General features: G+C 37.0%; 1 protein-coding gene across 22 annotated transcripts in view; it reads right to left on the bottom strand.

Moving 5' to 3' along the window:
- Positions 1-24,610, bottom strand: part of LOC5567708 — a 424,671-nt gene that overhangs the window by 125,498 nt on the left and 274,563 nt on the right. For all 22 annotated transcript variants that reach the window (XM_021844068.1, XM_021844074.1, XM_021844070.1 and 19 more), the window contains 2 exons: positions 24,213-24,341; positions 23,777-23,923 (listed from right to left, as the gene is read on the bottom strand). In XM_021844068.1, coding sequence (XP_021699760.1) covers positions 23,777-23,923; positions 24,213-24,341 — 276 coding nt within the window. The remainder of the gene's footprint in view (positions 1-23,776; positions 23,924-24,212; positions 24,342-24,610) is intronic.

The raw sequence follows: 24,610 nt of genomic DNA, 5'->3' as shown, positions 1-24,610 counted from the left end.
CCACCGTACCGTGTGGTAATTCTCACAGTTATAAATCAGCACTCTTCACTAAATGCTCTCAATATTGTTAAGATCACAAAAATTTCCAGTCATATTAGACCTAATTTCGTTTGCATAACGAAATCATCCGTCGTTCATTCCTTCGTAGACTCATTTCGATGAAAATCTTGTATTTCATCTTAGCCTACCATGTCTTTCGTTAAATGCACGAACACATTCAAACGATATTTTTCGTCATATAAAACAAAATGGATTATCATTGATAAAAAGAAAAAAAAAATGTTGCTCCAAAATAAACAATGTGTAACATATTAAATACTTTTTTTTAATTCCTCAAGGCACTCAGAAAGTACATAAAGTCATATGCTGAGTAGTATGTAGGTTTTTTTTTAATATTCGAAATGAGCACTTTTTCTCTGCCACGCGTAATATGACTTATAACAATTATGAAATCCCAATCTCTTATCTAAACCCTTTTTTAATTTATTTGTACTCTTCGTGATATAAGGGCTTAATAGAACTTCATTTCCTCTAAGCAATGTTTCTATCTTTCTTGGAATTTGTCATCGAAACAGGCTGTTATTCATCACGCCAATCTGTCATGAAACAGCCTGCTTCCCTGCACTGAATTATGCAGTGTGGTAACAGTCATAACGCAACTGAAATCAGTTGTGTAATGATTATTACACAATGCTTCTTCATCACGCAACTGTTTTGGGTTGTGTAATGGATCATAACACAAACATTTTCAAAAATTGTAAGATTTTTTTCTACCAGTATTCTCATAGTCTCCCAAACTGTGGGTCGCGACCCCCTGGTGGGTCGTGAGCCGATATCCGGTTGGTCGCAAAAATGACATTAACGTCCCCACTAGGATAGAGCTGGCTACTCAGCGTAGTGTTCTAAGAGAACTTCCACAGTTATTAACTAAGAGCTTTCTTTGCCTAAGTTGCCATTACTCCATGCCCAGGGAAGTCAAAGAAATTTCCATTACGAAAAGATCCTTGACCGACCGGGAATCGAACCCAGACACCTTCAGCATGGCTTTGCTTTGTAGCCGCGGACTCTAACCACTGGCCCCCATAGAAGGATGATATAGTTTCATGAAATACTATTTTCGGTCTTATTTCTCCTTCAACAAATTATCAATAAGATGGTTATTGATTTTCAATCTTTATTGCAAACAGCACAAACTCTTAATTCAAAATGGATTGGTTCATATTTACAACTTTTCTATTTAATTTCATGCTGAAAAATATCGAATAACTGTTTCGGGTCAAAACTAGTTTCTGCACATCTTTATGATGCGTCGCGAAGAAGACGTTGATCGGAAAGGCACTTGAAAAGTTTGGGAACCTATGTTCTATAACAACCTCGTCTGTGATTTTAATTCGAAAAAATAATTGAAAAAAACTAGAGTAAAGGTGTGAAAAATTTAAGTTCAAATATCACAAAAGGCATGAACAAAGAATTAAATGAAGCTCATATTCAAACCAGAGAGGCGAAGAAAAAATCATAAATCAGTCGTTTTCCGATGTGCTGACCAATATTCAAGCACTCTTTTAAGTGTTTGAATTTGTATGGTGCTAGCTAGGTGTTTGCCAAAAAAATATCGAATATACCATCAGCAAGATTGACATGTTTTGAAACGACAAGAATTAACATACAAAACAGAAGAAATAAAAACAACCAGCTGATTCGAAATAATCTATTCTGGTTTCTGTTTGAGAGGTCATCATATCACTGTCACTGTTGCTCGTTTGCATGTCTATTGAAGTTTCGTTTGACAGACTTGGCCGAGATTGAATGGAATATATAATTTAATTGCAGCATAAATATTTACATTCGAATAATGTTGTCAGGACGGATGATGGTCGGACCGGAAGGAGAAATGGTTCAATGGCACTGGCACCGAAGTGATGAAAACTGCTGCCGACTGAATTTCCAGGCGCAAATTTCGTATGCACACACATAAATTTGCAGTGGGGGCCGACGCGAAATTAAGTGTTTAAGCACAGAATGGAACAAATTTAAGTTTTGCTACGTGCTATGCTTGCAGAATGATGCTGTTGATACCGCTCGTATGTGTTGCTGTATGTCGAATACGAGAAAGGACTCGAATACCTTATGTTGCTGTTTGAATGTTGGTTCTTTTTTGTTGGATTTTTGTATTCCACATTTTGTTTGGTTTTCATATTACAAAGTGCGGTGGATATGAATTTGTATGCTGTGGTAGTTTTTACTTCTAAGTTCCGTTGGTTGCAGTTAACTAATATGAATAATTTTAATTTTATTAACGACTTTGGCACAACGGAACTATGGACTCGTTTTTTTTGTGTTTTGTGAGTGGAACACATATGAGGGAGTTAGAATCAAAGGTGTTGAGAAAAAGTGATTCCCAACCATTTCAGAGATGTGGCCACCTTTGGATTCTTACAAACATTCCGTGCCTCCAAGAAAATGACTTTTCAAGAGTGTTCAATTAAAACTGTTAATTTAATAAATTTAATAATCTGTCTTAATTATTGCGTCATTGTGGCAACCACAGACCCGATAATCTATGGTTCCATGAACAAATCTGATGAAAACACTTCTTGTTTAATAAAACAATTTAAACACATTATCGCCAATCAAAAGCTGTAAACACATTCAATTGGAGCGACTATTTTTGAGTTTTTTTATTATTTGATTGGAAAATTTTAACATATTCACAGTCGTTGTAAATTGATTTTTTATGAACATTAGTTGGAGTGTAAGGAATTTGTACCGTCCGGGTTTTGATTCACCGCGGTATAGCACTATGAATCTAAATTTTGTTTCGTGTTGGGCTCGTATGGAGATATTGAAAAATCACAAAGGAGGATGCAGATAATTTAATAAAGAGTTAGCCAAGGAACTCTACAAAATTTATGAAAAAAATACCTAATATTTTAAGGATATGTAAAAAGAACGCGTTCAAAAGCGCTCCGAAGAAAGAAATCCAATTATTACCAGATCTTCATCGAACATTGCTTTGATAGCATTGATGGAAGTTTACATTAATATCAGATAGCTTATATATCTCAATTATCAAAACCCATTTTTTTACAATGGCTTTGCGGACCCCATGAGAAGTCGTCACGCCCCCCATAGTTCCGCTTCCGATTGGGAAGCGCTGGTGAAAGTGGGAAAATCCTACTTTTGGAAGAAAAACAGTTTCGAAGTTTTTCAGCATTTTTCCATTACATATAAATTGTATGCAATATTAGTGGTTAGAACACACGCCTCTCACACCAAGGACCTGGCATCGTATTCTATCCCCGAGATAGTTACTTATGACAAAACAAGGGAAGTAAAGCCTTTAGTTCCGAGATAAACTAAGCCAGAATTGAAAATCTCGTTAATAAAGATAAAAAATGTATTCGAGCCAAAACAAAACAATTCATCTACTAAGTATGATATTTTACCTATTGGATGGAAAAATTGCCTTAAAATATTGTTTGATACATTCAAACAGTTGAAAGCAGTTAGAACAACTCAAAACCAAACAAAATCTCAGTTACACCACTCTACGTTTGGGCTTCTCATAAATGGAGCATCAAAACTTGACCACATTAAAATTGGTGCAATTGCAACATTTAAGACAAAGTAACGAGCACAAAAACTATTCAAAAACTTCATAACGCTGGAGGTGGCTGGTGAGGACACCCTTGAGATCTTACGGCTCAGTCGAAAATAGTGGAATATTCATACAAAAAGCAACACTAGATGGGTGGTTGTTAAAAATGATCGTTATGAAATATGTGAACGAGTCTACAAAATGCAATTCAGCACATTCCATTCAGCAGGTGTTATCTCCAGTGGATGCCCTCTTGAGAATAGAAAGCAAAATAAAGGCAATCTCCCATTGATGAAGCTTTCTAGCACTTTTGTGCTCAAGCTGAAGCCATGTATGTGATATGTGGAAAGAATGGGTGAAAATGTGGAAAAAATGAAATAGAATAGAACAAGAAGTTGAAAGATTCACACAACGCAAGAGAAACGGATCTGTAGCAAAAGCAGTTAGAACCGAATGACACTGCAATCCGAAGGATAAACTTACGAGATGTAAACGTAGTGATACCAACCCCATCAAACGCGTAAAACCAACTGAACCTTGAGAAACACTAAACTAGCAATCCAATGATATCAGCTCTCTTGATATGGCTCTCCGGCGGTCATTCACATCGTATTATTCAAACGAAAAATGTTCTTGTATCACAGGTTGTGAGTATGTAATTCGCCTAAAGGATATTTTTATTGTTTCTTCTTCAGATACGTTATTTACTTCTTGAGACGATGTGAGCGGAAAAGGTAAAATGAATTTTTAGAGTATTTGTCTGTGTTGGATATGATGTGATAAATTTTCATTCATCAACAAAGGTAAACTAATGCCGTGCATTTAAGAAATAAATTTGTTACGAACTCAATTCAAATGGAAAAAAGGAATTTCAAAGCCCTTTTTCTCTTTTTCTTGGCATTACGTTCTCACTGGGACAGAGCATGCTTCTCAGCGTAGTTTTCTTATAACCACTTCCACAGTTATTAACTGAGAGCTTTCTTTGCCAAAGTTGCCATTTTCGCATTCGTGTATCGTGTGGCAAGTACGATGATACTCTATGCCCAGGGAAGTCAAGGAAATTTCCATTATGAAAAGATCCTGGACCGACCGGTAATTGAACTCAGGCCCCTTCAGCATGGCTTTGCTTTGTAGCCCCGGACGCTCACCACTCGACTAAAGAACGTCCCAAATTTCAAAGTCCTGTGACTTATTATATAGCTTCATTCCCATCCCTTAAAAGTAATTGTAGTTTTGGGAGTATGCTAAACACAATAACAGTAACAGGACATTTTTACAATTGCAGTAGTAATTGAAAACTTAATAACGTTATTCTTAATGGGTGACTCAAGAAAAGATATATTTTGATGATCTCATACACCTCTCATCGCGTTTCATAAATAATTTTGAGCTTAAGGTACCGCGGGGCAAGTGAGAATACGGGGTAAGTGGGGCGTTTCGTCATAGCTCAACTAGGAAAAGTTTTTCATGGGGGTATTCTTCTAGAAAGTTGAAGATACAATGACAAGGAATGTATTTAGTACTAAACATATTGTTATTTTTATTACCATGTGGTTCATGTAACAGTTGTCAGTTCAGCGCCATTTTCAACTTGCATGACAAATTGTGACACGTTCCACGTCTTGCATTGACTCGCAAAAAATAAATGTGTTTTAAATCGAATTTCCATCAGTATGCTTTAATTTTGAGTATTATTACAAGCTGCTAACGATAAACCAGTATTTTGTTTTCATTTCATATGAAATTTTCGATGGTGTATCTTACCCCAGAATATATTTGTACCTGGGGTAAGTGGGACCTATCAAAACAAAAACCAGAATCAAAACTTTTCGTACACGTTTCATACATTCTCCTAGAGAGTAGCACTAAAACATTCAAACAAATGATTTTTATCAAAAAAGATCAACCTCAAATTACGTAATTGCATAGGTTATTATTCTTCAAGTGTTATTATTCTTTATTTTTAAATTTATTTTTTATTTTTGAAATACGACTTCATAATTGAACAAACACATAGCTGAAATTTGAAATGCATCATGAGAACGATTACTTTTCTATTTTATTTGAACTTTATTTGTTATTTCTATCAAATTAAGTAGAGAGAGAAAACAATTCCACCCCATAAGGTGGTTTTCTGCCATGCATATAAATAATAACAAAACATATTTATAATTTCGTCAATTATTGATTGTTTATGTTCTACATTTTAATTAACAACTTATAAATGATATATTTTGAACATGTTTAATACCTTTTTACGCTTTTATTGAGGAATTTTCAGTTAATATTAAATGTGAGGTGACATACTATTAAATAAAGGGTTTGTTCCTAAAACGTAACGTATTTTATGGTTGATCCCTTATGTATATCAAATATGTACTTAAAATTTAAAATCTATGAATTATCAATCCTATTATTGTAATGGTTGACTTACTGATGTGGATTGACGCATGAAACTGGATGTGTCCCACTTGCCCCGCTTAGCGAGGCAAGTGGGACCATTGGCTCATTCTAAAACTTTCTTCCAAGGTTTTCACAATTTCGAAATTATTCGATTAGTTTCATGCACACACCAGCAAATATGTTGCCAAAACGTGATTGTGTTGTTGGATTTGAAAAATATTGACATTTGAAAATTTGATTGAACAATTTGTTTGAACTATAGTTTTTTTCGTTCCCACTTGCCCCGCGGTACCTTATATTAAGCATGATGTGACATTGAATAAAGGGAGTCCACGATGAAATTTACACACTATGAAATTGCTCTAACCTTTTAACCGTTGGGTAGAATTTAATGAAAATTTGGATGGATATAGTTCATAGTGCATTATTTACATCCTGCAAGTTTTAAAGTTCTGTCGTCAAAACTCACGGAAATGTAGTCGAAAGAACAGCTCGTGCGTGATAAAATCTTGCGCATTCATCACGAGAACAAGGATCTCTCGCATCGTTCCATCGCTAAAACGTTGGGAATCGCGAATTCCACGGTGTCGCGAGTGATTAAGCGGTTCGAGGAACGATTGACCACCAATCGGAAGCCCATAAGGGAAGGAAAAAGTATTCCTCTCAACACCAAAAATCACAACCGCGTAGTTGGGGCCTTCAACCGAAACCCGAACGCCTTTCCGTTCCGTTCGGGATGTGGCTAAGAACCTGTACCTAAGCCGAAGTTTTGTCCAGAAGGCCAAAACTAAGGCTGAGCTTCGAACGTTCAAGGTAAAAAAGACCCCTATTCGCGACGAGAAGCAGAACAAGTCCGCCAAAACCCGTGCCAGGAAGTTGTACCTCAACATGCTGACGAAAGTTGAATGCTGCATCATGGACGACGAAACATATGTGAAGGCCGACTTCAAACCCTGTTTTTTACGGCCAAGGATAAGTTCAGCGTTCCGGAGCATGTCCGCACTCAGAAGATGTCAAAATTTGCGAAGAAATTCCTGGTTGGCAAGCCATCTACACGTGCGGGAAGCGGAGTGCACCTTTCGTGACCCAGGACACGATGAACGGAAAGGTGTACATGAAAGAGTGCCTCCAGAAGCGGCTGCTTCCTTTTCTGAAGGCCCACAACGTCCCAACAATCTTCTGGCCGGATTTGGCCTTATGCCACTACTCCAAAGGCGTGCTAGAGTGGTATGCGGACAATAAGGTCAATTTCGTGCCGAAAATGTTCAACACTCCGGAGCTCCGCCCCATCGAGAAGTACTGGGCGATTATGAAGCAGCACCTTCTTAAACGACCTAAAGTAGTGAAGACAGTCGAGGAACTGAAGAAAGTATGGGTTTACATGCAAAAAACGGTTGATTCACAGGTTGTGCAGAATCTTATGGCCGGGGTTAAGGCCAAGGTGCGGGCATTTGAGTATGGACTGTTAATAAAATACGAGTAAAATGGTAAAATGAAGTTTAATAGTTATTTTTAAGCCATGAAAATTTGATGGCAATCGGATGAAAACTCGAATTTTACGAGTCAATTTAATGTGTGGCAATTTCATCGTGGACACCCTTTACATCCAACATTTCCGTCTTTAAGGTGAAGTTGAATCGAAGCCAATCTTCAAATTTTCAAGAGCACGAATCTGGAGAACTAAACACCCATTTGAGCTGAAAACTTGGATTGTTCACCACCAGCTAGTGACCAATCGATTAAGTTTTCAACATAAACGGATGTTTGGTTCTCCAGATTTGTGCTATTCAAAATTTGAGGTTTGGCTTCGATTCATCTTCACCTTAACCTTTCAGTCTTCGCGCGGTTTGCCACCGTCAGAACCACCACGCTGCTGTTGTGAACGAAAAGCGAGGTTTTTTCAACAGTGTTGTACAAAATACAACAGCGCGACGACTGAAGTGTTAAGCGTTACGTATAGAGTTTTCATTCCCGGGAATTGAGATTTCCCGGGATTCCCGTTTCCCGGGAAATGATTTTATGTTCCCGGGATTCCCGTATTTCCCGGGATTTCCATATTTTCCGGGTAGCTTTATAAAAAAAAGAATTAACTATCTTTTTTCAAACAAAAACCATCGCACAATTTACTTTTCATACAATTCTAACCAATGAACTCACTACATCACTAGTTATATTTCAATGCTCATTTTTTGTTTTTCGTAATGAAACAGTTGTTCATAAAATGGATATCGTTTTTGACGAAAGAGTATATGATACATAAAAGAGAAGAATTTTCGAGGGATCTTTTCCATGAATTGAGTAGGCTTATAAAGGTTTCATGGATGTAACAGTCACAATTTTCAATATAAAGACTCGAATTAGGTTTTATTCTTACCTTCATACGATTTATCAAGAATAACTTCAAGTGGACTTTTGCTTAATGCTATAAACCTTGTTTTTTTGAAGCCTAGCGTTTGAAATGAAGCTAATTTTTTTTTGAAGAGAAATATGGATAATTTACTCAAAAAGAAGAGAAATAACCAACGAAATTACTGGTATAAAATACATATAGAGTCGATGTACCATGTACATGTTATATTTTGAAGCCGCAGAACCAAGTACAAATATAAGAAAAAAAAAATACAGAAATAAAGCCAGTGGCATTACTTTTTGACATCTGAATCACATGTGCCTATAACACAAAGCAAAATACAAATCAAAGCCGTTTTTTACAAAACTTCTATATTTTTCTTTTAAAGTTTAGATCAAAAGCTTTCGATTGATGTAAAAAGTTCTTATTTAATTTAATATTTTGTTTTGTGAAAAAATTGTTTATCTTTGTAGTGCTACTATAGGAACAATAGGTTTGCTATAGATGCAAGAGAGCTTAAATTATAATCAAAACTATACTTCGATATTTTTTGTAAAAAAATCGAGTTGGTACTTAGATAAATAGTTCCTGAGCTTCATGTCAAAAAATGTTTTTGACGATTTTTAGCAAAACGGCCGTATAAAGCCACTAGTGGGACTATAGGGGACTGTCTACTAAGGAAACACCGACCCTACACGAAAAACGAATAATTTGAATAAGAAAATTCCACCAAATTTGCTTTTATTTCACGTTTTTTAGAATTTCCCGGGAAAAAAAATTTCATTTCCCGTTTCCCGGGAAATCGAATCCCGGGAAAAACTCTAAAAAAACTCTAGTTACGTATTTTATGATTGATATCGTGATCACATCAAACATGTGTCATGGGATAAAACATGTAATGCTATGATTGATTATTTGTTCAATAGCAACGATCATCATTTTAATGAGGGTTATCAAAAAGCGTCTTATATCCCATTTTTTAGACTTGCTTCTAAAGCTTTCAATATTTCCAAATTATCACTTCCTATTCAGGCAAACATTATCAAATATGCTGCCATAAGACGACAATTTCCAAGAACTGTGTTTTTTAGTCCCACTCGCTCCAGGGGACGTGATTCATTTAGTGAAAAAAATCCATTTTCAGCGAAAGTCAGTAACTTTCTCCCAAATAGTAACTAATTTGTTTTTAAATAAGAACTTTTCATTTTTTATTATTTTATTAATGAGAACCAAATCGGTTTTCTGCACATAAATACATATTCTGTACATAAATGTGAGAATCAAAAATCCACCAAAATAATTATATTCTATCGGAATAAGCAATAATTTTTAGAACGGCAATTTTTTAAGGTAATCAAAACTAATGATGATATTGCCTGAAATGCTCAATGATGCAATTTTTAAATTTCAAAAGAGCTTGTTTTTCAATAGCATAGTCAGTTACAAGTCTTCTGATTTTTTTAAACTTGTTACACTAAAACCTCAATTTACGAAGTCTTTTTTTACGCTACCTCAATTTAATTCACTTTTTTTACGAAGTAAACTCCAAGATGGCGACCTCTGGTTTGGGAAAATCGTTGGAAACCTATACAATATGTGTATTTTTGGAACGGGCACGACGAGGGGATGACGAAAATCGATGTCCGACGCCATATTGGAATCCAATATGGCGACCTCTGGTTTGAGAAAATCGTTGGAAACCCATACAATATGGGTATTTTTGGAACGGGCACGACGAGAGGATGACGAAAATCGATGTCCGACGCCATTTTGGAATCCAAAATGGCGACCTTCGGTTTCAGAAAATCGTTTGAAATTCATGCAATATGGGTATTTTCGGAACGGGCACGGCCAGTGAATGACGAAAATCGATGTCCGACGCCATTTTGGAATCCAAAATGGCCACCCCCGGTATGAAAAAATCGTTGGAAACTCATGCATTATAGGTATTTTTGGAACGGCCACGACGAGGGGATAACGAAAATCGATGTCCGACGCCATTTTGAAATCCAAGATGGTGACCTCCGGTTGGATGAAATCGTTGGAAACCCATGCAATATGGGTTATGCAATACGGTCGTTGCACACATAAATGGTTAGGGGCCTGTGGAGTAATTGAAAAGTAACCTCTAATATCTTATAACGGTCGTAGATCCCTAGGCCTATATTCATTGGGGTTCTTGGAGGACCTAAGACAACCGCACTAATTATTACAATACACCGTTTACTCACATGAATGGTTAGGGGTCTGTTGAGTGATTGAAAAGTAACCTCTAATATCCTATAACGGTCGTAGATCCCAAGGCCCATATTCAATGGAGTCCTTGGAGGACCTAGGACATCCGCACAAATTATTACAATACACCGTTTACTAACATGAATAGTTAGGGGCCTGTGGAGAAATTGAAAAGTAACCGTTAATCTCTTATTACGTTCGTAGATCCCTAGGCCCATATTCAATGGAGTCCTTGGAGCAGTGTTGTGAAAAACTCAATTTCTCACATCTCACGCTTGAGATTTTTCATGCGTGAGTTGTCAATCATGCAACTCAGCAGTCAAAAAATCATGGATGAGTTGGCTCACCTTTTTAACTCATTGTCTCGTATTTCCACTGTTTACTCTCAAACGGCAATCTTTTCTTGTTAGTCTGGTAAAATTATGTTAATCCTTTCTAACGTAAACAACAACATTTGGGTTTCACGAGTTTTTGCCGGCTTTTGCGACTGAATAATTTTTTACGGTTTGAGTTGATTGAGTTGATTTTGCATCAAAATCTCAAGCGTGAGATTTGCGAATCAGATCTCTAATGAGTTTGCTCTCACGGGAGAGCGTATTGATTGAGATTTTGAGTATGAGTCTATCAACACTGCCTTGGAGGACCTAGGACATCCGCACAAATTATTACAATACACCGTTTACTCGCATGAATGGTTAGGGGCCTGTGGAGTAATTGAAAAGTAACCTCTAATATCTTACTACGGTCGTAGATCCCAAGGCCTATATCCAATTGGAGGACCTAGGACATCCGCACAAATTATTACAATACACCGTTTACTCACATGAATGGTTAGGGGCCTGTGGAGTAATTGAAAAGTTACCGCTAACCTCTTATTACGGTCGTAGATCCCAAGGCCTATATTCAAAGGAGTCCTTGGAGGACCTAGGACATCGGCACAAATAATAAAAATACTCATTTTACTACTATGAATAGATAAGGGCCTGTTCCATATCAAAAAAACATCAAAGGATCGCTAAATATGACAGTTTATTGCAGGTATATATTCCAGGAAGTTTTTGGATGAACTAGAACACATGTTGTACTCACTTAATTATCAAAACTTGGATCTGACAATACAAACGCTTCTTAAAAATATAACACTCTTTTAGGGTCCAGTATTGAGAGATATTCTTCTACATATAAATGATTAATTGGCAAAACCTCGTTTTACGAACTGAGCTCCCTCGATTTACGCACTGATTCAATTTACGCACCAACTCAATTTGCGCACCCCCGATCTAGTTCGTAAATTGAGGTTACAGTGTATATGTTATATGTAGTAATAGTTCTAAAAATATCAATAAAATAATTTTGACCCATTTTTGGGAGGAAAATTATTTAAAATATTTTATTTTAAAATTATAACTTAAAAATGAGCTGAAATGAGCAGAGTTTTTAGGACCACAGAACATTCTGTATGAAATCCTAATACAGTCAACTCTCCCACACTCGATATTGAAGAGACCATCGAGTTATGGTGGTATCGAGATACAGAACACATATTTGTCAATTTTCAAACATTTTATTATTTTGACAGAATTCATTTGAAATAGTAGTTTTAACGTGAAAAATATCAAAAATTTTATGGGTTGTAGGGATCAGAGATACTTGGGGACTTCCATGATTCACATTGGCATGGGGGGTTTTTCTCAGCCGAATTGTTTGAAACTTTGCAATAAGAAGCGCTTTAGTACGGCGCATATTGTGGCCAAATGTAAACTCTGTAGATTTCAAAAAACCGCAGTACCGAAGTGAATAAAAAGTGCCAAGAATAGGATCCGGCTCCCTATATCTTTATTGTACTATCAGTATAATTTTAATATTCAAATCAAAGTAATTTATTTACATTTTTAGGAAATTTGTAACTTTTCATAAAAATATCGAGTTAGAGAGGTAAACTTGCATGGGAAACTGAAATAGATAGCATCGAGTCAGGGAACATCGAGTTAGAGAGCGTCGACTAATAGAGGGATCAAAGTATGGCAAAACAAAGAAATTGTGCATTATTATCAAAAGAGGAAAAAAAACTTTGAAATTTACAGTATTGCTGCATTAAATTCATTTATTTTTTTATGAATCGTATTAATAACTAGTTATCGAATTGGAACGCTCATGATTTGTTGTAAAAAGAAAATTGTAAATTAGGGCGGTTCAAAATTTAGAAAACAGTTTGAATATTCAATCTCCCATATCTTCCCTACCATCCCCATAAAAATAGTGTTCTGTGAAATTTTCAGCTTTCTGGGTGGTGATTTAAAGGTGGACCAAAGATAATGTAGGTGTATAAGAAAATTACTTTAGAGAAAATTTGGAAAATGTTCCAAACACGTTAGTACCTACTTAAATTTCCAGACCATAATAAAGACATTTGCTAAAGAGAGCATTTCCCTCCGACGGATAGAAGAAGAATTCTTCATGAGTTTGTTTGCAATGTTTTAGCTTCATATGGGATTATAGCCTTGCAAACATGTACAAAAATCCCAAACAAAATAAGCTCAAAAGGGATTTGTTTCTTCAGCAACATCCTTCATTAAGGTTTGAAGAATTAGTTTTCATTATGAGATAATAAATTTGTACTTAAATTACAGTACTCATGTGTTTGAAACATTTTTCAAAATTTCTTCATAGTAATTTCCATATAAACCTGCATTATTGTCGTTAGGGTACCTCCAAATTTCACAGAACACTATTTTATAATAATGATGGTAAGGAAGATAAGACAATTGCCATTGTCTTTAGCACAGACTGAACATAACTAACAGATTTTAGAGCTCAACAAGAGGGCTCTTTGTACATACACTGGCCTAGTAATTGGGCACTGTCCGAGCAAATATCATTTGAAGAACATTGGCCAGGTTCAGAATGATATTTGTCGCTTTTGTAATATTGAAAGTGAAACCTCGGAACATCTGCTTTGCAGTTGTGGTGCATTATACAGGCGCAGATCAAAGTTTCTCGATAGCGGCTGTTTACAGCCCAGTGAGATCTGGTCTGCTGATCCGAGAAAGGTGATTGGTTTCATAAACCATATCATACCTGATTGGGAACGTGTCATGGTAAGCAGCTGATCGTCTAATCAATGGTGTTCGGCTAGCGTGACATGTACAGTAAACTGGGACATACTACAATAGTTCTAAATATTGGACGCAGTAGTTTCAACCCCCAACAAAAAAAAAAAAACATAATACAACGGACACACTGAACGACCCCTGGACCAGCGAAGAAATTTTCGTCTGACGATTTTTTTCTGCGACTGGGGTGGGAATCGAAACCACACTCCGTAGCACAATACGCCTAAACGACTGATGCCGCTAACCGCTCAACTACGAAACCCATTAAAATATGAGAGATTGGACTTTCAAACATTTTTAAATGTTGAATCTCCCTAATTTACATACATGTTTGATGAAGTAAGGTCACGAACATAACGAGTAAAATGTAGGATTTTGAATGTGCCTGCTCTCTATTTTACAAATAATGTTTTCTAAGTATGCTTAATCAATTTAATTTTTACTGAACGAAATTAAATTCCAAAAGTAGGTGGAATATTATTAGGAGTTTCAAAGCCCTTCTTCTATTTAAATACCATCACAAAAATTGTTCATCAAAATGAGGATTGATATGCGAATAATAACGGGAAACTTTTTCCATCGACTTTTGTTAGGGGTTTCTTATATAACTGTTTAGTTATTCAGCCAAAAACATTATTTTGGATCTCATGTATTCATAACATCGTATAATATTTGTTGAAGGATGAACAAAATCTGAATTCGATTTCATTAATAAATAAAAACGCTATATCATAAACAAAGAATCAACTTTACAAAATAAACATTCCTTTGAGCCCTAATCTGTTTTTAATGAAAGCCAAAATGGTCATGATTGCTAGGATTCCGATATATTAAAGTAAACAGATTTGAACATATTGTTAGTGGAACTTATTTCAGATAACCATTTTATATGGAAATTAACATTTAGGTTTAAAACTTAGGTTTCCTGAACTGAATAGATACGTTGGGCTTAAAGTTAAAATAGTTTAAATTTAACAGTACATATTTTAAGTCGTACTGCATCCAATGCATAATAAACAATTGGTCAAATTGGCCGTCATTGACATTAGTACGCGTAATTGATGATTGTTGTTTATTCATTAAATTATTTCGTAGTTGGTAATTATGAAAATCAACTGATTATGCACTGAAATAGATGAATAAGAATCGGATTGTATATCATGTATATACTATTTTGATTCATATTACAGACACTTACGGTCTCAGTGAAGTATAACGCATCAGAAAGCATATAAAATACATCATTTTGTATGATTCCTCCGCGTTATCGAGCCTTCAAAACAAGTAACTTTCGAATTGCGGGTGAAGATTTTGATTCCACTACATGAACAATTTAAAAAAGATAGAAATATGTGGCCTTTCATGTTTCTTATTCCGGACGCTTCCTTACTTTTGCCTCATATTCCGGACACTTTGATTCGAATTCCGGACATCTTATGAAAATCATGTATAGAAAAATCAAAACCCTGATTGAAATCGACAAACCCCTAAAGAGGCGTCTAAGGCAGTCCATAGATATCTATGGAAAATGTTGACTAAAACGAGTCTCAAAAGTCTCTCAACTTTTGAAAATTGAATCATTTCTTGTGAAATGTTTCCCATACAAAGTAGAGTGTCCGGAATTTGAAGCTGTCCTTAATACGAATCAAAACGGCATGCGCTTATAGTGCTACTTTTCCAAATGATTGTTAGCTATTAAAGATGAGTTTTATTACGTTGAAATTGCGAACCGCAAAGTCAACATGACTGTCAAAATGAATGACGGGCTACTTAGCCTTAATTTTAATATTAACTATGTATACATTATTATCTGAAAGAGACTCGCGAAGAGGAAAAATATCAACGTCATATGCAGCCCAGATTCCACTGTCACGAAACGTCAAATGCAGCCCACCGATTTTATGGTTGCAAACGTGAAAAGTATTGTATTCAAAATAAATTGTGAGTGAAAACCTCAGTCAGCGGAACTGTTTTTTCCAAAGTTGCTGATAAATCTCAACATAAGATTAGTTATTTCTAATGTCTGCTACGTTTGCAGCCATGAAATTTCACTCAAAAGGCTATTTATGATTCGGTGTGATTCAAACGCAATAATTTTTTGCTGAGAGATTCATGTGAAAGTTTGAACGGCTTGCGCATGATTGGTATAAACACAAAGTGGAATAAGAAAAAAACTCAGCAATCACAGAAACAGAAGACCGTCTTCGCGAGTCTCGTCTCAAACTTTGTGTTGCCATCAAGTCGGCTGTTGAAAAACGCCATGAAAGGTTCCATACAAAACGACAGTTTCACTCCCGTTTTTTCGATTTTCCTGTCATACAAACACCATTCCAATTTTATTTATATAGATAGATAGATATATCTAGCTGCAAAGTTATCGTGACTGGCTGTCAAAACAAATGACGAGCTACTTAGTCTTATAACTAATTTTCCCATAGTTCTACAAGTCAATGACCCTTGACGTTTTCACAATGATCCATAATTTTAATAGCCTACTATTTCATAAATTAGGCAGCTTATTAGTTAGTAAATTAACCACATCGTCTTCAGACAAAAACTACATAGTTTGAACATTAGTAAAACTAAATTAAAGACATACACAACACCCATCTAACTGATAAAGTGGGAATTGAACTTTCAACTTTATAAAAATAAAGGCGGTGTCACGAATCTTCCAGTCATCAGTTTAATATTACGGCTTCCGCCACATCGTCAATACAAGAAGCGATAACTTTTTATTTCCGATCATATACCTAAAGTTCATAATTAAACAAATTTAAATTTAAACAACAGAACAAACAAAAATAATCATTGATTTTATATATGAATTTTCACTCACGCACTCCTTCTTACAGGTAGCAAACGTCTTTTACGTCTATTCTGGAACGTTTATCGGGTAGACTGTGTTGGTGTAATTATCAGTTATTCCGGTAGTAATACTTGGCCATACCACTTGAGCGTTGATTGTTAGTTATTAATAATTGTTTGCCTATCAGCTTAGCACTATTCATTTACCAATAATAAGCAGCTTTTTTTCGCATTTTTAATAACAAAGGCATATTTTTTAAATATTTGTGCTTTTGAATTGCTTATCACAATATGTTAAAACAGTACTTCGTCAACTTGGTATTTGGTTGATATCATCTGGCAATGTTCCGTGCCATGTATATATTGAAAAAACTCGATTATCAAAAGAATATACACTGGGGTTCACTTGAATCGCTTATCAACAATTTTTCTTCATTAAAATATCAGTTTATCACAATTGATCTCGTAATACTTTCGTAATAAATAAAATAATTCACTTTTGTCCCGATTTAGTGTAAAGTTTGTTTGTTGTTTGCAAAACCAGATGTATTAAAATTTACGCTTCTCACTAGAACAAAAAACTTTGGCGTTGGTGTTGACTGCAAAATTGAAGATTTTATCTCTGATTTTCACACGGATTCTCTCACGGGTATTTTTTGTGCCTTCACTGGTAGAACTTTACCGACTGGAACTGTGCAGTGATAACACTCTTTGACGGATTTTCACACTAAGGGTGCCTACTGCAACAGCATCTGTCCGAATCACACACTTAGCTGTCACAGACTAGAAGAAATTAGCATTCGCCGAGTAGGATGAGATAGCTTCATCTTTTAGTCCAAAAAGAGGAAAAAACTTGAGCTGACTGTGTGTTTGGTAACCGGAGGCAACTGAGCTTTTCCTGGTTGGTTATCTCGTTGGCAGCTCACCAATGACAAATGTTCTTCGGACTGTGCTTTCCTCGAAAGTTGGGCTGAATCTGCTTCAGAGCCACACAGGAGGCCTTGCCTATTAGAAATGGTTAAAACAGGTGATAGCACACACAGCCAGCTGCGATGGGATGAATGAGTTTTCAGTACGAGCCACTAGCGGAAAATGAAATTGGAATTTTTATCTCGGTTGAAAGGTAGTCGGCTATGGGAATTTGTTTGACACGAGAGCTGTGAAACGGTCATGCGCAGTTGACAGCTTCCAAAGAGCACGAGGAACAACTATACGAGACGCAAAGCTCAACTCAACCTTTAGATGAATTAACCTTAGCTAAGTGTATCGGAATGCCATGAAGCAGTGAAAGCATAATAACCCTTTGAGTCTGATTGTTTTATTTTTTGTTTACTAATAATTATTACCATTTTGGTCGAATTGTTTGATTAGATTCGAACCAAAGTAGCAAAATATCTATCTCGATACATTTTCGTTGAAGCTTAAGAGTCCAGTTTCTGTGGTTTTGGACCCAGTGGCGTACCAAGAGGGTGGGTTTGTTTTTTTTCGGGATTTTTCATAGTACTGTAATAGTAGTTTTGCGCAACAAGGTTCAGAATGAAGATTTTTACAGCACGATTTTTACGACGATTGCTAAAAAAATCGAGTTCAGCACCGAGAAAAAAATTCTGTTCATAGTAGTTGTATTGAGCAATTGTCACAATTTTTCAAATCATCTCCCGGATAGCATCATTATTCTTTTAATAAAAATGATGTTAATAAAAAGGAAAGATTTTCAAAATGTTTCTAATGTAATCAATACTTCAGAACTATACCAATACACAATGGTCCTGTTTAAATAATTCATGTTAAATATTATACATTCTATATATATTTACATATATATTACTATTTTCAGCCATTGAAAGGGTTTTGAGACATGATTTAGGATAGATTCTATTTTGGGCAAATTCACAATTTTTAGTTCTCATAGAGCAAAATTCAAACAAATATGTTTATTTTCATACATCTTTTGGCTCCTACCTTAAAAAAAAAATAGTTTAAGCAAGCATAATAAAAAAAAACTTCTTCAACTTAATTTACTTTTGCTGGCTCAAAGTCCTTCAAGACATGACCTGCGCCACAATGTTACGCCAACTAACTCGGTCCATGGCTGCTAACCTCTAATTTCTCGATCGCCCCACACTTCCAAGATCCTGCACCATTTGGTCAACCCACCTAACTCGTTGCGCTCCCCTTCGTCTTGTACCGGCGGGATTTGAGGTGAACACCATTTTTGCGGGATTGTTGTCCGACATTCTCACAACGTGTCCCGCCCATCGTACCCTTTCTGCTTTGGTGACTTTCTGGATACCGGGTTCACCGTAGAGTTGCACAAGTGGTTTATTCTTCTCCTCTATTCGCCATTCTTACATACTCCGCCGAAGATCGTCCTAAGCACACGTCGTTCAAAAACTCCTAGCGCTTGCAGGTGCTCTTCGAGCATTGTCTACGTCTCATGCCCGTAGAAGACTACCAGTCTTATCAGTGTCTTGTACATGTGTACCATGTACAAGACACTGATAAGACTGGTAGTTACGGAAGTGAAGTTTACCAGACCGCAAGGTCTTGTGGAGTCTGTAGTAAGCACGACTTCCGGCAATGATACGTCTTCGAATTTCTTTGCTGCAGTTGTTTTCCGATGTTATCAATGATCCGAGGTAGACAAATTCGTCCACCACCTCAAACTCATCCCCGTCGATCATCACGCGTCTGCCAATGCGAGCTCTATCGCGCTCGGTTCCTCCAGCCAGCAGATATATCATCTTCGACGTATTTGCCTTCAATCCAACCCAATCTGCTCCACGTATCAGCCTAGTATACTGTTCAAAAACCACCTGGATCGTTCTTCCGACAATGTCCACGTCGTCAGCAAAGCAGATGAATTGGCTGAATTTATTGAAGATCGTACCCCGCATGTTGAAGCCCGTCCGTTTCATAACACCTTCTAGCGTAATATTGAACAAGAGGCAGGAAAGACCATCGCCTTGTCGAAGTCCTTTGCGTGTTTCAAACGGGTTCGATAACGCACCCGATATCTTTACACAGCACTGTAAACATCGTTTCCTCGATCAGTCTAGTAAGTTTCCCGTGAAAACCATTCTCGTCCATAATCTTCCATAGCTCTTCGCGGTCGATGGTATCATAGGCCGCTTTGAAATTGATTGATTCCCTCCTTCCACTCCTCCGGTAGCTGTTCTGTATCCCAGATCCTGGCTATCAATCGGTGCAGACAAGTGGCCAACCTTTCAGGGCGGCGCCTTTATCCCGGAATGGATGGGTATTCGCTTCGAACGATACAATTCCACGTTTTGACGGATGCCTTGCTGTAGCATTATCGCCCGCGCTGCATTCTTCTCGTCCATAACCGTCTGACATTCCTCGTCGAACCAACCGTTCCGTCGATTTCCTTCCACGAACCCAATGGCACCTTCTGCTGCGTTGTTAATGGCTGCTTTGAGACTACTCCAGCAGTGCTCAAGAGGGGCTTCGGTGAGCTCTCCCTCTTCCGACAACGCTGCTTCAAGGTATTGCGCGTAATCAGTTGCGACTTCGGGTTGCTTGAGTCGTTCCAGAGCGCCGGTACCGAATGTTGTTCACAACGGAGAGTCGTTGGCGCACTTTAACCGTCACTAGGTAGTGGTCCGAATCGATGTTTGTGCCGCGATAGGTTCTGACGTTCAAAACGTGGTCGATTTACGATTCAGTCCGTTGGGGTGATCTCCAGGTGTACCGATACGGGAGGTTGTGCTGGAAGTAGGTACTACGTATGGCCATGTTTTTGGAGGCGGCAAAATCGATCAGTCTAAGGCCGTTTTCGTTCGTAAGCTGGTGAGCGCCGAACTTCCCTATAATCGGTCTAAATTCCTCCTCCTAGCTAACCTGAGCGTTGAGATCTCCGATAACGATTTTGACGTCATGGCTTGGGCAGCCGTCGTATTCACGTTCCAGCTGCACGTAGACAGCGTCCTTATCGCCATCGTCACTTGCTAGGTGGGGGCTGTGCACGTTGATAATGCTGATATTGAAGAAACGGCCTTTGATCCTCAACTCGCACATTCTGTTGTCGATTAGCCCCCACCCAATCACGCGCCTCTGCATTTCGCCCATCACGATAAAAGCTGCGCCCAGCTCATGTCTGTTGCCGCAGCTCTGGTAGATGGTATTGTTGTGATCTATTACGGATCGTCCAAAGAAAACGTGTAGACAGTTTGCTTGCACAGTATAGACTAGTTTATTATAGACATCGGGTATACAGAATACAAATGGGAAGTAAAAGCTACAATCACATATACAACATCTCCCTTTTTCAAGTTTTTTTTTTTTTCTTATAAATCTAGAGTTTCGCCTATAATTTGCTAAATTCGTTTTCACAACATACGACCTAGGTTCATCTAATTTTCGCAATATTTTCCCCCTTACCCACTTTTTGGTTGCTTGATCTTGTGCGAGTATTAAGTCGCCTTCTTCAAATTCTGATCTTGGATGTGCTGACTTATCGTAGTCTTGCTTATATCTTTGCTGATTCTCCTTCAATTGTTCTCTGATGACATCATCCTTCATTCCTTTGAGCCGATTCTCGGCCACCGGCAACTTCGACCTTAAACTCCTGCTCATTAAAATCTCTGCTTACTTCAATTCTAGTAACTTTTAGGATGTACTTTTTTTTTGTTCCTGAGTTATGGTCAATTTTGTGAAAAATGACCATATTAGCCTTTTCTTTGAAAACAAATCTTTGCATTTTTTACAAAATTGACCATAGATCAGGAACTAAAGAAAAGTACATCCTAAAAGTTACCAGAATTGAAGTTTATAAAGTTTCTTTCTTAAACATATTTTATTAAAAAATTTCCGCGAGTTCGGGCATAGATTTTCCAGCTTTTCTTTATGAATTTCCCCAACGGTGGAAAATTTTGTGGAAAACTTTTTCCAGTTCATATTTTTTTGGATTTCTGAGAAAATTTGCTTAAATTTTCATATAAAAACTTTGTTTCTACAATGTTTCGTTCTTGAGTTATGATTTTTCAAAGAAAAGTCTTATATGACACATCTGTACATTTTTCACAAAATTGGCCATAACTCAAAAACGAAAAAAAAGTGCATTCCAAAAATTTCAGTGATTAAGGCTTATAGAATTACCTTCTCGAAAATATTTTTTTGAAAATTTTCCACGAGTTCGGGCATAGTTTTTCCGGCTTTTCTTTACGAATTTTCCCAACGGTGGAAAATTTTGTGGAAAACTTTTTCCAACTCATATTTTTTTTTGGATTTTTGAGAAAATTTGCTTAAATTTTCATATAAAAACTTTGTTTCTACGATGCTTCGTTCTTGAGTTATGATTTTTTAAAGTAAGTAGTGTCAAGGGAAAACAAAAAATTTCCACCTGAGTTTTCCGGAAAAATAGGCGACCCTGAATTTTTCTCAATTTTTTTTTATTCATATATCCATGAGCCCTGCCTGTGGAAAAAGTTTCATGAAAATCTGAGACCCTTCGGCCCAAACCCGTACGGTAATAAAAAAAAATCCCCTGTTGCGACCTTAGATTTAATGGAATAGGGACAGCCTCTCGATTATCATTTGTTTCAAGTGACCACTACATTATTATACTTAAGTGTTTGGATGGAGGGAATATTTTAATAATCGTTTTCATTCTTGTTTTCCTTTTCAATATTTCTACGCAACTACCGTTGGTTTTTTCTTCTTTCATGCATTAAAACATAAATCTGAATCAAGGCTAACTCGATGGATGCCATGCTACAAAATGTTATAGAAGGATTAGTTATATGGCGCTCAAAAAAAAAAAAACTAAATCAGCGACCAAATCTTCCCTCAGCCAAAGATACCCGCGAGATAATTGCTGTTAAAAAATAACCATATTTTCAAAAATCCATCACAGTGCTTCTGGTAAATTATTAGGGACCGTCCATAAATGACGTAGCATTTCAGGGGGGAGGGAGGAGTCTACGACTTTGCTACGAACTATGTATTGGGTATGGGAAAATAGGCTACGATGGGGAAGGGGGGTATCAAAAATTGGTTAAAAAATCTACGTCTTTTATAGACGGTCCCTTAGGCGAAATTGAAAACATGGTGAACTGCCGTGAATCGCAAGTCAGTCCCATCTGCATTTTTGGCCAAATTGAGCTGAGTTAAATTTTCAACATATCTTCCAATGCTCTTTCAGCTGCACTAATGAGATAATATGTTTTGTTCGGAAAAATTGTGAAAAAAACAGCAAGTCAAATTGTCCCATAATGAAATGTAACCGCATATCAGTCCCACTACAGATTAGCGCACCGTATAACACAAAAATGAACCGTATTTTGATTATCTTTACATTTTTCTCGGAAGGATATCATAATGATAAGCAATGTGTGAAAGTTTCATTAAGATTGAAACATGTTCCAATCCTCTGGAATTTTTTGAATATTCGTATGGAAAACGAGTTTGGAAACTTCACAGCCCATTTTCTCAATGCCTACTTTTTACAGAGGGGACTGACTTGCGATTCACGGCAGTGAAGCGATATGATGATTGCTACGACAACACGTAGCATTTGCTTCTTCTTCTTCTTCTTCTTCTTCGTTCTGGCGTTACGTCCCTACTGGGACAGAGCCTGCTTCTCAGCTTAGTGTTCTTATGAGAATTTCCACAGTTATTAACTGAGAGCTTACTATGCCAATGACCATTTTTGCATGCGTATATCGTGTGGCAGGTACGAAGATACTCTATGCCCTGGGAAGTCGAGAAAATTTCCAACCCGAAAAGATCCTCGACCGGTGGGATTCGAACCCACGACCCTCAGCTTGGTCTTGCTGAATAGCTGCGCGTTTACCGCTACGGCTATCTGGGCCCCGTAGCATTTGCACTGCTAGTAAATATCGACTATCTAGGTTAGCTCTGGAAGATGGGTACAATAACTGGATAATTCATGATAATCTACCATAAGCAGTCATTGTTTGCAATAAACCAACTTTTACAGCTGCAATAAAATTCATATTTCCCATAAATTATGATGGGGGCGCATGATACTCAACGCATGTAACGCAAAGAGAAAAAAGCTTTATTATGTTGGTTAGAAAGCTCCGTAGCCGAAGCTTTCATCTCGAATAATAAAAGCTCCACCTGCACGCTAGCAATTTCTATCTACGTGTGAAAGTGAAAACGTAGTGTAACGCCTGACTACTGTAACGCAATCAGCAACGGAAAGCGAGCATTCGCAACTTACACCAAACTACCGTCAATTTAGCTTAAGGATGCGATTAAAATTTCCAACACTAATTATCTTACCTGTGCCCGGACAGCTGCTAGATGAATTTGCTTGGCTCGCAAATCAAACTTCTTCATGGAGATATCCTCCTGTATTTCGTTTGCTTTGTTATACAGTTGACTTTCTATTCCTCTTATTTGTGATCGAACTAAAGCGTCTACAGAATCCTACAGAATAATTTCAACAGACAATAAAAGAAAACATAAACAGTTTTTCTCTCTCAAAACTATGCGGAAATTCAAGTTGAAAAAAAGTGACATGAAATGAAAGGTTGCACAACTGGAATCAAAATAAAATTCAGACTGACGTTGTCTAAGAAGATCAACAAACACCAATTATGGAAATAGGACGGAATGAATTACAACATCCATGCTAGAGGCAGAAGTAGGAAAATGAAACAAAGCTAGAGTGGAAAGATTAATGAAGAAGCTAGAGCTACGTTGGGAGGGTGCTTACTTGTAACTGTTTGATTTGAATTTCCAATTCCTGTGATTCTCGCTTTAGTGCTTCCAGTGAAGGTCGTACTTGAATCGAAGCTCCTTTGTCGACCACCAGTTCATTTCTAAGCGCGAAGCCTGTCGAATCCTGCAACACAAATGATATGAAATGGGACATTAGGAACATTTTCTAACACTTGTAAGAGGTTTTTTTAATACAATAGTCCAAAATCTTTTTTTTTGCGATTGTCAACACTGAAGAATTTTATAAATGATAAATATTCGCGATTCGCGTAGATGAAATACGTCATAGTTTAATTTTAGATGGAATGCACAAATTACATTCTATTAACTCCTAAAATTAGTCACACATTCTTATTGATCCCCTATGACCAAGATTATTTGTACTGGAACTCT

This window comes from Aedes aegypti, chromosome 2 (assembly GCF_002204515.2).
Source record: "Aedes aegypti strain LVP_AGWG chromosome 2, AaegL5.0 Primary Assembly, whole genome shotgun sequence".
Lineage (NCBI taxonomy): Eukaryota > Metazoa > Arthropoda > Insecta > Diptera > Culicidae > Aedes > Aedes aegypti.
Note: the sequence above shows the minus strand (reverse complement) of the source record. Positions and strands in the feature narration are given on the sequence as shown.